At 37.0% G+C, this 15,048-nt stretch overlaps 1 protein-coding gene across 1 annotated transcript in view; it reads left to right on the top strand.

The window, feature by feature from the left end:
- Window positions 1-15,048, top strand: part of LOC132132428 (ciliary neurotrophic factor receptor subunit alpha-like) — a 40,148-nt gene that overhangs the window by 16,406 nt on the left and 8,694 nt on the right. The window contains exons 2-7 of the mRNA XM_059544796.1: window positions 45-141; window positions 6,173-6,239; window positions 6,666-6,826; window positions 8,326-8,440; window positions 9,580-9,746; window positions 10,345-10,514. Of these exons, the coding sequence (XP_059400779.1) occupies window positions 45-141; window positions 6,173-6,239; window positions 6,666-6,826; window positions 8,326-8,440; window positions 9,580-9,746; window positions 10,345-10,514 (777 nt within the window). The remainder of the gene's footprint in view (window positions 1-44; window positions 142-6,172; window positions 6,240-6,665; window positions 6,827-8,325; window positions 8,441-9,579; window positions 9,747-10,344; window positions 10,515-15,048) is intronic.

Here is a 15,048-nt window from a genome sequence, read left to right as displayed (position 1 = left end):
TGGGACTTCCCCTTGAGTTACTCTTGTTTTATTCTCCCTTACAGATGCCCAGTTTAGTGTCATGCCTTGGCGATCTAATAGTCACTGGAATCATCATCCTGTTCTCTGACCACGTCCAGTCAGAGATATGGACCAATGAAGGTATGATCTGCATTTATTTGGGCCAAAGTGCTTCAGGAAAGTTGGCCATGTTAGCAATGTTGTTGTTGCTAGTATTTGGATTTGTGTTTTAGCATATGGAACTTTTCAAAGTCTCTGTAGCATGTCTTTGTTTAGACAAAGCAGAATGAAAATATACCAAGCGACTACACCAGATTTAGCATGTGCAAGGTTCATTTTAATCCATACCAGGAAAAAGCAAAGAAAAAAAGAAGTATCTCATCAAGTTTTCAACTCGCATACGGGGCCCTATTATACACCATGAGGCCAGACGTGACACAAATGTCTTTTACTCTTTTCAGCACGATGCAGTTTTCAGTTTCACATTCTGTGCCAGGTTGTTTAAATATCAAATGCATTTCCGCCCATTTGCGCGGACATTACATGTCAAACAACCAACCATAGTTAGTATTTTGAGGCAACTGAAATAGACTGCGCATTTGACCAACAGAAACCTGGTCTAAAGTCTGGCGCAATATGTATTTGTTTTTGTCAATTGAAGAGCATGTTAGTAATATGTGCCTATAGGCAGGTGAACAACGTACGTACACTCAAACAGGGACATACAGCAGCGCACACAAATGCCAAATATTAAAAATGAAATGATTACTATGTAAAATATTATTATTGTGTAGGGCTGCAACTAACGATTATTTTGATAATCGATTAATCTGTCGATTATTTTTACGATTAATCGATTAATCGGTTTATGTACTTATATTTTAGTTTTTTCCATTTTTCCCCCAAGTAAATTATTAATAAATGGCCTTTATCATTCAGCATAGATTTAAGAGATTTTAACCATTTTGCACTGTCATATCCTCATCAAAAATATACCTGGAGTTGTTTTATTGTGTTAGTAATCCTTTGTCGAACTCTTCTGCAATCAGAACACTGACCCATACTCTAGCAAATTTCACAAGATTTCAAATAACGTTTTCACCATGCCAGTCCTTAGAGCTCCTAAAGTAGTTTAACATCCCGAACAAAGCTTATTAAGGAATCTTTCAGAACATATTTTCACGAAGAATAAGGATAAAACAGAATAAAATTGCAGTGCATTGTATTTTATTATTTACTGGGAAACAGCTTTATAGCTTTTGCTGTGAAATTGTAAACAATCCTTCAAAAAAAGTGCCAATGGCATGAAACCTGAATGGAACTCACAATTTAAAGTAAAATCCATCAGAAGGTTGTCCAGAAAAAAAAATAGGACACACACAAAAAACCTGCTGTGTGAAAAAGAGCAGTGAATAATACTTAGAAAAAAAGTGCATTTCAAATATCTACATTTACCTCTCATTCAGTCATAATTAGGCTGCACGACTGAATTTTGAACTGGTAAACGACAAACTGATCACAGAACATGTTTGTAAAGCTTTAAATGTTAACTGTTAAAAAGCAATGTTATCAGCTTTTATGACTAAACATTTGCAAACAACATTGTACTGGAGAATCTGCACAAATGAAAGTCTTAGGGGCCGTTCACAAATCGCGCCTAAAAACGTGTGGAAAACGCTAGGCGCACCGCTTTCTCCTTCTTTCCAAAGCGCTCGCGCAGAAGCGCCCCTGAGGCGTCTGCCTTTGCTAAGCAACCATGACGTGCTCTCTCCTTGAAGACGCGGAAATTTCAGCAAAGGATAAATGGATTTGCAGCTCAAAAAATCGCTTGCAGTAGCTCTGCTACTAAATTTATTTCAAAATGGAAATCCATATACAACTATGATCAGCTGTTCCTTTCATCTTGACTGAGCTTTTAACGTTGTTACGGGAAAGGATGAAGCTGATTGGTTAGTTCTTGTCACATGACCCGCGGTGCGGTTGCTGCATTCTGAAAAGTTGAGATGTTTTTAACTCGATGCGGTGCGGTGTTGGAAATAACGAACTTGAGCGCGCAAAAGACGCGATATGTGAACGTCCCCTTAAACAGTGCAGTAGTGCAGAGTTTACAGGTTACTCTTCTTTTTTTAAAGGCTCAATGTAAAGTACTCCCACATCACGCTGAATGCTGCAGAGACGCTGTTCGGGAAGCACGTGACATAAAACAAGGCCAGCTATTGGCTATTCGCTACTTCTCCTGTTGTACTGGCTGAGTAAAACCTCCGGTGGCTCATTACTGCCACACTTTGGTCACCGCAGATTTGAAATATGCACGAAATGAGCCGCTTACGGCAAATAAAAGTTATTTAGCAACGAATCGATGACTAAATTAGTTGACAACTATTTTAATAATCGATTTTAATCGATTAGATCGATTCGTTGTTTCAGCTCTATTATTGTGCCCCGTAGAGGGTTCCTTTCCTCTCTGGAGAAGCATTCTTGCAAATCCCACCATGTAAATATGAATCTGCCATGGCGAGTGCGCAACTGGCCTTTAAAGGGAAAGTGAGATGAGACTCTGATTGGCTTATTGCACGTTATGTCCAAATCACACCCATGACTCATTAAGAGAATAGGTACAACTCATTAAGAGAATAGGTACAACTCTTTTGGACCATGCACCCGACCCTAAGTGTTTTCAAGCAGTTTTACATTTATTCCAAAATAAGAACTCAAGGCAATACGAACTCAAGTAACAATTTAAACGATATATCTTATTTGTGAGCTGATGTTTAGCTGTTCATTTTAAGAGTCAAATAAATTTTAGGTCATCAGTCATCAAATTTCAGTAAAAATTGCTCACGGAAATCGAGAGGTACCTTTGAATTCACCAAGCTGATTGATCACTAAGACCCAAATACATCATGGTTTCAGGTCTTTTCAAGTTTTATTTTGAAGTAGTCTCACATAGCCAGACCTTCAGACTGAGTTTTTTTTTTTTCTGGAATCCATGGCAGCTTTCATTGGCCAAGGCCCACCCATGAGGCCATTTGACTGACATGTCAAACAACCAATCATAGTTAGTTTCATTTCAGTGTCACGCTTCGATGACGATTTCGAAACTCCTGAAATGTTTCCACTTTTGTGTGCCATATACATGTAATAAGGCGATGATATCTAAATGTACGTTGACACCACAACAATTGTACTAAAACAGATTTTTTTCCTTTGTGTTTTTGAAATGTTTTGCTTACAGACAAAGTTGTCAAAATGACCCCTGTTCACATGGATCCACAAATACAACAAAAAAACATTGTATTATTCATGCCAGGCCAGTAGGTGGCAACGTCACCATTTTCACAATTTCAGGATTACACAGAGACGATAATGGTATTGTTTGCCCGTTTTCAAAAGTTAGCATTTCAGGCCACCAAAACACCTTTGTGGTGTAAATGAACTGCCAAAATGCAAAAGTTTATACAAACCCAAAATGCAAAAACAAACAAGAGGCAGGATTTATCGCATTACCCAATCGTAGCGCGATGGAGGCATTGTCTTCTCTAATGTAACCTTCCTCCATCTCTGGAGAGCTGCTTTTTAATCTCATATTTTTTAAGATTTGCATATTTTTCATTTGTACTATTTATTATTACTATTTATTATTTATTCCAGTTTTTTGAGAAGACACTGCCTCCCTTGCCTCTTTGGACGAAATGGCCCCAAATGAAAATTGAGATCATGATTATCCCACAAATCGGAAGAAAACAAAACAGCCAAAGCAAAAATAACATGTAATTTATAGAGGTTTCACCGAAAATATATTAATTTGAACAAAATAATAGAAATAGGAAATAGAAATGATAGTCAATGTCTCATTCATAAAGACTAATTTCCTTGTTGAATGAATCTGTGATTGTGAATGATCTCTTGAATTAATGATTCAGTGAAAATACTTAGTTGTCAGCGAAAGGCATTGGTTTAGATATCCTATTCAACACATACACGTGTAAAAATGCTTTAAAAAAGTTCATTTTACTCTATCCACAGACATCAAACTACAAAAATACAGTAAACCGATAGCATAAAACCACATTAGCATTCAAATGTTGTTGCCGTTAGTATTTGGATTTGTGTTCCAGCATATGGACCTCATCACAAGTCTTTGTAGCATTTCTTTGTTGACAAAACAGGATGGTATTATACAGAACCACTAGAGCAGATAGCAAAAGTTTTATCATGTGACAAAATTAGATTTGAATCCAAAGCAGGAACATAGCCATGGCTTTGTTTTGTGGAACAATAAGCATCTCTGTTTAAAGTCCCCAGTTCTCCATTGCCCTGCGTATGGATTGCTCAATTAATGCATGCAGCTCTGTGTGTGTTATGGCTGCGATTTTGCTGGCCAGGGAGGGAGAAATTTGAGAAATGTGGTGGGATTTCAAATAAAATGCTTTTGCCAATATTTCCTGAAAGCCGACATTGAGAACAAGCGTTTCTTGAGCGCAGTTAGACCCTGGACACTGGATCGACGCCACTCTGTGTGTGTGACTCTGTGCGTGTGTGTGTTTGCTCTTTGTTTAACTCTTGGCAGTAAATGTCTGATATAAATACTGAAACCTGACTAGGCAGAAAAGCACAGTAATGTAAACACCTTGATTCTTGCTATAGAGTCGCTGCAAGCTGTATAATGATGAGCGGAGGAAGCGGTGCAGCAGTTTTGAGGAAGCAACTCTTTAAACCGGAGCTTGTCAAGCTGCATATATTTTAAAGTCATTGAAATGCAGTCAAGCTCACATTGCAAAATACTTGCATTATAGTTTCAGCCTTACTATTAGATATCAGCACAAAGTCTGGCCCACTTTTCCAACTCATTCTGGCCAAGAACATGCCTGACTGTCTTTTGATGTCAACAACCACAGATTTTCACTGCGTTCCAAATGGGATAAATTTGCCTCTTAAGGGCACTTTGTAGTGAGAACAATCATGTATGCAGCGACGTGCTCAAAGCTTGTCATTTCAATTAAGGATTTAGAAGGGTACAACTGATGGACACTTTTCTCACCCATGATTCTTTGCACACGTATGTTCCATGAATGTATTTTGTAAATTGCCTACTGTTAATATATCAAAACTTAATTTCTGATTAGTAATATGCATTGCTAAGAATTCATTTGGATAACTTTCCATATTTTCAAATTGTTGTATCTCGGCCAAATATTGTCCGATCCTAATAGTTACATCAATGGAAAGCTTATTTATTCAGCTTTCAATTTATCTATAAATCTCAATTTTGAAACATTTACACTTAAGACTGGTTTTGTGGTCCATGGTCAAGTATATTGTATATTGTAGATTTTAGTTAATTATTTACTGGATATATTTTATTGTAGTATTTTGTAGCACATTTACTTTCTTTTCGAAGGGAAAACAAATCTATATTAGTCTGCGTTTATGTCAGTCTTTGCGGTATATGCAATTGTATACTGTATAATTACCATGTAATTATATATATCTAAACATAATTAGAATATATTTTTTCAATCTATGCCAAAAAATACACTTTCACCACCATTTTTTGGTCTCAATCGTACATGTGTAAAGGTGTTTTTACATGATTATGTTTGTACACTGTTATTGTGATATTTCACTTGGACTATATTTCAGTTGAGACTTGTGCATAAATAATTAATTGATACATGTATACATTTTTCAAAACCTAAATGGCCAAATAAATAAATAAATTGCATGTGTTTAACCTGTCCTCTAACAATACGCCCATATTGGTCGTTTGTCAAAATCCCTGAAATACGAACCATCAGAGCGTATACTACAATTGCACCCCCATCGGCAACAGGACATTTTCTTGTTATTGTTTTATTGCATTGCGATATGACGGTATGTAATCATGCTATCATGGGTCGGATCTGAGAGAACGCACATGCTCATAAAATGTAATGTATATGCACTATAAATCATAATTTTGCATTATATCTGTGAGGGGTAGGTTTAGGGGTGGGGTTAGGTATGGTATTTTGTACAAATTAGCCACCTAGTAAAATATGTACGAGTTACCGTGAGATCGGTTTAAAAAGTCCACACATTGCATTTATATAAAAAACACATTTTGATTGGTAATGACAGTCATATGAAATAATATAATCACTTGATGAAATCACATGTCTCCTGCTTTCAGTTTCAGACGTCCAGTTCAGTGGATTGGGCTCCACGGTCACACTCATATGCGGAGGCGCTCACGGCGGGTACGTTCTCCAGTCTATATTAAGCCTTGCTAGAGCTCCATTAGACTCCAGAGCTAAGCTTTCCTGGAAGGAGTGGTAATAGTGTGCTTAACCACCCTCTGTAGGGGCACGGGGCCAGTCCTTATAGGGTTTGGACACATCGAGGCTATTTACTGTGGGTAAGGGGGGCTTGACTCCCCAGCCTCAGATTTTGGCAAGCCTTGTGTTTCAAATAAATGCACATTTCATGCCAGTAAAGACACTATCCAAGAGAATCCCAGTGCCAAAAATAAGATTTGCACAACACACGATACGCAGGTTTAGTTGGTGCTGATAGCGGTTAGAGGTATTTTGTAGGTCTATCTTTGATTAGCGCAGGTTTGTGAGGAAAGCAGGTGAAGGTTCTTGACGGAGATGTTGACTCTGAGTTTTGGATGGGTTCGGCAGGTCTCCAGTGGAATGGCGGTTCAATGGGAGCTCAGTACCGCTGTGGCAAACACACAAGGGCTCGCTTACGCTACTGAGCACCACACACTCGATGGAAGGCAACTACAGCTGCCATGATGAACGAGGAACTTTACTGCAGTCCATCAAACTACGCCTGGGATGTAAGTCAGCTTCAATGATACAAGACTCCCTTATTTCATTTTTTTGATTCACAATGTGGTTCATTTGATAAACTAAGGGTAAGGGTTTAAAGAATTGCCTTAAAGTAGATGCCATAGTTAATGTAATGCTTATTAAAAATAGGCCGCAATGAATAGATGTAATTGAAGCACTTTAGTAGAAGGACTAATTCTCACTATTAACCAGTTGTTTATTAGCATGCATATTACTAGCACACCGGCTGTTTATAAGTACTTATAAAGCACATTTTAATTACTTATTCTGCATGACCATATTTTAAATCCTTTAATCCAATACCCTTTACCTGAACTTAACAGCTACTTACCAACTATTAATGAGCAGCAAATTTATTAGTTTATTGAAGCAAAAGTCATAGTTAATGGTTTGTAAATAGGGAGAACTGGACCTTAAAATAAAGTGTGACAATGTACTATTGTACCTTGTCTGTCCATCACTTAGCCCAAAAAATAAATAAATAAATATATAAATATATATATATATATATATATATATATATATATATATATATATATATATATATATATATATATATATATATATATTTATTTGGTTGTTTGTCTACATATCTTTTTATTTATAATTGTATTAATTTTTTTTGTACTTAAATTTTTTTTTATGTATTTAATTATGCTTTTAATAATGCTTATTTACTTGTTTACCCTACAAATGCTCTTGGCTGATCTCAATTTGTATTGAACCAGGACATTCCTTCCTAACCCTAACACCGTGCGACGAATTGAACTGAAATGTTATATGGCATCTACCACGACTAAGTTCTATTGCTTCTGATTGAAAACAGCATCTTAAGAACATTCTTGGCTTAAAAAATTGAAAGTGTTGTAGCAACATAAACATAACAGATCTGGTCTGATAATCTTTGATTCATGCTCTTGACTCATTACAAACTTCATCTCGGATCACATCCAGGAAGTGTATATGTGTGCTTGAGACCTCTAAAATGGTGCTTCTTTGGGAAAGTGTCAGAGTGTCTAATATAAAATATATATATATTTTGATTTAAAGTATGTTTTATATACTTATGTTTTATGATCTTTTGTCATGCTTTAAAGAAGGACACTCATTGGCATCGGTTTAAACATCTGAAATGTTACTGCTCGATGCCTCCAAAGTAGTGCTGGAAATTCTGGAAAAAAGTGAAGCTCTTTGTGCCCTAAGGGATGAAGAAAGTGTGTAGTTGTACGCCCTTGCTGTTTAACTCAGGGCACTTCCTCTAACAGGAAGTCCCCGAATCACAGCTCCACAGTTTCCTGATAGGAAGTGTTAAGATTGCTGCATCTAGTGTGTATGTATAATTTAGTCTACTGTGTGACAGACCCTCACGTCCTTGAAGGCAGCACTTGAGCTGTCTTATGCAGTCTGTCTGTTTGGATGTTCATAGATAAAGTGTATTGTGTCTAAAGTTATCATGAGATATTTTTTTGTCTTCTTCTTCTTTTAGATCCACCTCATTTTGTCAGAGTTTCTTGTCGTATGCCGAATCATATGAACATCTACTGCTCCTGGGTACAAACTAAGACAACACACCTGCCCACATTATACAGAACCTCCTACAGGTGCGGTCTTGTCTTGTTTAGTGTATAATAATATTATTAAATTTCAATTAAAATCTATCTATCTATAAAAAATATTTTTTTTTTATTTTACAATAATGTTTCATTTGTTAACATTAGTTATTGCATAAACTAACATGGACTAACAATGAACAATATATTTGACAGCATGTAGTAACAATTGAACTTAAAATGTTTGGTTTGCCCAAAAGTGAAAATTAGCCCATAAATTACTCACCCTCAAGTCATCCTAGGTCTATAGGACTTTGTTCATTCAGATGAATCTAGTCAGAGTTATATAAAAAAAAATCAGCGGGTGCTGCATGCATCAGTCCAAAAGAAGTTAAATAAAAAGCATCCATCCATCTTACACGGGCTCCAGGGGGTGAACAAAGGCTTTCTATAGCGAATGCAATGCATTTTTGTAAGAAAAATATCCATATTCAAAACATAATAATCTCTTTAATGTAGCTTGTGCCAACAGTTACACAGAAGCAGTTCTGAGCTGATGATGTTTGAGGTCGGCGCTGTGCATTTAACATTAACTAAGATTAATAAATGCTGTTTAAGTATTGTAAGTATTGTATATGTTAACTAATATAGTTAATAATGTAAATTTGACATTAATGCAAAATGTTAGCATTTTATTTAATTTTTGGTATGTACACTACAGGGGGTCAGTAAGATTTTGCACAGTCAGAAATTAATATTTTAATACTGCAAACATGTTAAATTGGTCAAAAGTCACAGTAAAGATATCTTGAAGGTTTGAATATGATGCACTTGTTGAACATGTTAAACAGTTTATTCATTAAAGAATCCTAATATATATATATATATATACAAAAAATATTGAATATGTCCACAAAAAAGATGTAAATATTTCACCATTGCTAATAGTCAGACATTCATAATCAGCATATTCGACTGATTTCTGAAGGATCATGTGACATTGAAGACTGGAGTAATGATGCTGAGAATTCAGCTTTGAACACAGACAAATGAATTGGAAATATTTAACATTTTGAAATATATTCACTTACAAAACTGTTGTTTTGCATTGTAATTTATGTAAATGTAAATAAATGTGTTATTTATTTACCTGTCTGTCTCCTTCACTATTCTTCTGTTGTTTTCTGCAGTGGTAAGGGCATAGATATGGAGCCCTGCGAGCAGGAGCAGATCGGGGTGAATGAATGTATGATTACTAACCCACCATTCTGGACCTCAAAGTTCCTGGTGAACATCACCGAAATCAACCCGCTGGGATCCAACTCCACCATCCTCCAGATAGATGCTCATGAACTCTGTGAGATTATATGCCTGCATATCATTGGCACATTCATTGACTCATTTCATATATTTTGATTTATATTATAATGGTGGGGGGGGGTGGGTTGTAAAGCTTTCTTAAAGATTTCTTCGACTCTTTTAGAGTAGCATTTAGTTCGAAAATCCGATTCTATAATCAGTTTTATGTACCGTATTTTTCGAATTATAAATCGCACCTGAGAATAAGTCGTATCAGTCCAAAAATACATCATGATGAAGAAAAAAAAAATATATATATATATAAGTCACACTGGACTATAAGTCGCATTTATTTAGAACCAAGAACCAATAGAAAACATTACCGTCTACAGCCGCGAGAGGGCGCTCTATGTCTTCAGTGTAGACTACAGGAGCACTGAGCAGCATAGAGCGCCCTCTCGCGGCTGGAGACGGTAATGTTTTCTATTGGTTCATTTCTCTTGGTTCATTTCTCTCGGTTCATGTCAAGTTAATTTTGATAAATAAATCGCACCTGACTATAAGTCACAGGACCAGCCAAACTATGAAAAAAAGTGCAACTTATAGTCCGGAAAACACGGTAATAAGAATTGATGTCAGTATTTTTGTGGTTCAAGTGAAGCCAGATCCTCCCGAGGACGTCCAAGTTCATCAGGTGGAGGGTCAGCCCACTCAGTTACTGGTCCAGTGGAGTTGTCCTTCATCCTGGCCGGTTGAAGTCATGCACGCTTTCCCCTTGACATTCTTACTGCGCTACCGGCCGATCGGCTCCAACTACTGGTCAAGGGTAAGAACATTTTATAAGCAATCAGTGTCAATAATTAGTTCTTAATCAGATAGGATGTGTGTGTGTGTGTGTGTGTGTGTGTAGTGGTAGTGATGTGGTGAGTGGTAGAATGTTGAAACCCAACAGTTGCTAGTAGCCACTGACTTCCAAAGTAGTAAGTCTATGGTTACTGAAAAAAGACAACGGCTACAAGCAACAGTTGGTTTGCCAACATTATGTAAAACCTCTGTGACTTTTTTTTTTTTTTTTGTCCATATAATGAAATGTAATGTGGTCTAAAACCACATTGGACCCCTTTTGACTTTCACTGTATGAGGAAAGGGTCATTCTCTCGGTTTGCAACCAACATACAACTAGGGATGGCTCTATACCACAATTTTGGCTTCGGTACGATACCAGAATCTAATACCTCGGTATCGATACTAAATCGATACCACATGTGACCAATAACCAGCCTCAAAAGTGAAATGAATTGAAACAATTTTATAAAAAAAAAAAATAAAACAATGCTTGAAACTCTGCTGAACCAAATGTACAAACCAAAAGTATCAAAATGTTTACAGACAAAAAAAAACTACCAGGGAAAATACAGAAGGTTAAATTTTGAAAAGATACTATTAAAATAGTTTAATATCTTCATATCTTGTCAGTCTTTACTCTTTATCACATGGTGCAAAAAAAAAAAAAAACCTGTCAATGTAACAAGCAAAAAAAACCAAGAGGGAACAGGTTCAATTTTGATTTTGCTTAATTGTAAAGTGTTATTCTAACATTAATATTAGTGTAATGGCTTTACACCATGCAGACGGATGTAGATGCATAACAAATGTCTTTCTTTATTACTTGAGCTCCATTAAACATGATCTCAAACTTCTTGTGTCCTCTTTTTGTACACATGTACACACAAAGGACTGCCTGCGGGTGTCGCTGTTGGACAGTGTTTTCTCTACTTCCTGTTGGCCTTCTGTAGCAAATTGTAGCTCCGTGTAGCTGTTTTTATTTTATTTTTTTCTCTAGAATCTTTATCTTACTATCACTCTCTGTTTTTTAAAGTGGTAAAATATAACTTAATTCACACCATATTTCTGATATTATCGATCAATCTTATCAGATTAACTTTGATCGTTCACTTTTATTTTATTTACGTGAGTGCAGTACACCTGCAAAGCGTTAGCACTCGTTAGCTTGTCATTAGCGTTTTCATTCGAACCTATCGCTGTTTTCTTTTCTCCTCTCCCTCACTCCAGTTTTTCACAAGTTCATCAAACAACCGCAGTAAGAATTTTCATCAAGCACGGTGAGTAATGGCTTCTCCTATCATTGTTTCTTGCACCTCTTGCCACATGTACAGTTTATCTATCTCTGTCGCTGATGAGGGATTCACATGTGATAAATGCAGGGAAATAGTTAGGCTGACAGAGAAGATTTCAGAATTAGAGACACGCATCCAAACTTTAATTGAGGACAGTAAGAATGTTAGGGCTCTAGATACGGCTTTGGATGCGTCTAGCTCAGGGATTCCTGTACATTGTTCGGTTCCGGAAACAGAGCCCCAGCAGCAGGGCAACTGGGTGACGGTGAGGCAGCGTAGTCGTGGGTCAAAACACCGCTTTTCTGTTCCGATCAAAACATTAAACAGGTTCTCCCCACTCAGTGATGCACCCACTGAGAAACCTGATGAAAGTGCTCTAGTTATTGGTGATTCTATTGTACGGAACGTGAATATAGAGACACCAGCCACCATAGTCAAATGTTTACCGGGAGCCAGAGCGCCTGATATCTTGGCAAATTTAAAAGTGCTGGCTAATGCTAAACGTAAATACAGTAAGATTGTTATTCATGCCGGCGCTAATGATGTTCGACTTCGCCAGTCGGAGATCACTAAAAATAACATTAAAGAGGTGTGTGAACTTGCAAGCACGATGTCAGACACTGTAATATGCTCTGGTCCCCTCCCTGCTTACCGTGGTGATGAGATGCATAGCAGATTGTCATCACTCAATGGCTGGATGTCTAAGTGGTGCCCACAGAATAACATAGGTTTCATAGACAATTGGACGAGCTTTTGGGGCAGACCTGACCTGTTGAAAAGAGATGGTCTTCATCCCTCCTGGGGTGGCGCCACTCTTCTCTCTAGAAATATGGCAAATAGTCTTAGTGTTTATACTTGACTAACTGGGGCCCAGGTCAGGAAGCAGACAGACTGGCTAAACCGACCGTCTGCTAGCTGCCTCCCGTCACAGAGGTCAGTTAATTCTCAGCTCATAGAGACTTTTTCACCTAGATATCACACTATAGAGACTGTGTCTGTTCCCCGAACTAGAAAAAACAAAAAACGTCCAAACCAAGTTAAGATTAACAATTTAATTGAGGTTCAACAAATAAAAAACAGAAGCAATATGGATAAACAAATGATAAAGCTTGGCTTATTGAATATCAGATCCCTTTCTACGAAAACACTTTTTGTAAATAATATGATCACTGATCATAATATAGATGTACTCTGTTTGACAGAAACCTGGCTAAAACCTGATGATTACATTATTTTAAATGAGTCCACCCCCCAAGATTACTGTTATAAACATGAGCCGCGTCTAAAAGGCAAAGGTGGAGGTGTTGCTTCAATTTATAACAACGTTTTCAGGATTTCTCAGAGGGCAGGCTTCGAGTATAACTCATTTGAAGTAATGGTACTTCATATAACATTATCCAAAGAAACAAATGTTAATGATAAATCCCCTGTTATGTTTGTACTGGCTACTGTATACAGGCCACCAGGGCACCATACAGACTTTATTAAAGAGTTTGGTGATTTTACATCCAAGTTAGTTCTGGCTGCAGATAAAGTTTTAATAGTTGGTGATTTTAATATCCATGTTGATAATGAAAACGATGCATTGGGATCAGCATTTATAGACATTCTGAACTCTATTGGTGTTAGACAACACGTTTCAGGACCTACTCATTGTCGAAATCATACTCTAGATTTAATACTGTCACATGGAATTGATGTTGATGGTGTTGAAATTATTAAGCCAAGTGATGATATCTCAGATCATTATTTAGTTCTTTGCAAAATTCATATAGCCAAAATTGTAAATTCTACTTCTTGTTACAAGTATGGAAGAACCATCACTTCTAACACAAAAGACTGCTTTTTAAGTTATCTTCCTGATGTATCCAAATTCCTTAGCATATCCAAAACCTCAGAACAACTTGATGATGTAACAGAAACTATGGACTCTCTCTTTTCTAGCACTTTAAAAAAAAGTTGCTCCTTTATGCTTAAGGAAGGTTAAGGAAAACAGTTTGACACCATGGTATAATGAGCATACTCGCACCCTAAAGAGAGCAGCCCGAAAAATGGAGCGCAGCTGGAGGAAAACAAAACTAGAGGTATTTCGTATTGCTTGGCGGGAAAGTAACATATCCTACAGAAAAGCATTAAAAACTGCTAGATCCGATTACTTTTCTTCTCTTTTAGAAGAAAACAAACATAACCCCAGGTATTTATTCAATACAGTGGCTAAATTAACGAAAAATAAAGCCTCAACAAGTGTTGACATTTCCCAACACCACAGCAGTAATGACTTTATGAACTACTTTACTTCTAAAATCAATACTATTAGAGATAAAATTGCAACCATTCAGCCGTCAGCTACAGTATCACATCAGACAGTGCACTATAGATCCCCTGAGGAACAGTTCCACTCATTCTCTACTATAGGAGAGGAAGAATTGTATAAACTTGTTAAATCATCTAAACCAACAACATGTATGTTAGACCCTATACCATCTAAGCTCCTGAAAGAGGTGCTTCCAGAGGTCATAGATCCTCTTCTGACTATTATTAATTCCTCATTGTCATTAGGACATGTCCCCAAAACCTTCAAACTGGCTGTTATTAAGCCTCTCATCAAAAAACCACAACTTGACCCCAAAGAACTAGTTAATTATAGACCAATCTCGAATCTCCCTTTTCTGTCCAAGATACTAGAAAAGGTGGTATCCACACAATTATATTCCTTCTTAGAGAAAAATGGTATATGTGAGGATTTCCAGTCAGGATTTAGACCGTATCATAGTACTGAGACTGCTCTTCTTAGAGTTACAAATGATCTGCTCTTATCATCTGATCGTGGGTGTATTTCTCTATTAGTTTTATTGGATCTTAGTGCTGCGTTTGACACAATTGACCACAACATTCTTTTGCATAGACTTAAATACTTTGTTGGCATCAGTGGAAGTGCATTAGCATGGTTTAAATCGTACTTATATGACCGCCATCAGTTCGTAGCAGTGAATGAAGATGTATCCTATCGATCACAAGTGCAGTATGGAGTACCTCAAGGCTCAGTACTAGGGCCGCTACTCTTCACGCTTTATATGTTACCCTTGGGAGATATCATCGGGAAACATGGTGTTAGTTTTCACTGTTATGCTGATGATACTCAGCTCTATATTTCTTCGCAGCCCGGTGAAACACACCAATTTGAAAAACTAATGGATTGCATAGTCGATATAAAAAACTGGA

This window comes from Carassius carassius, chromosome 49 (genome assembly GCF_963082965.1).
Source record: "Carassius carassius chromosome 49, fCarCar2.1, whole genome shotgun sequence".
NCBI classification, from domain to species: Eukaryota; Metazoa; Chordata; class Actinopteri; order Cypriniformes; family Cyprinidae; genus Carassius; species Carassius carassius.
The sequence above is the reverse complement of the archived record's forward strand: the minus strand, read 5'-3'. Positions and strand labels throughout refer to the sequence as shown.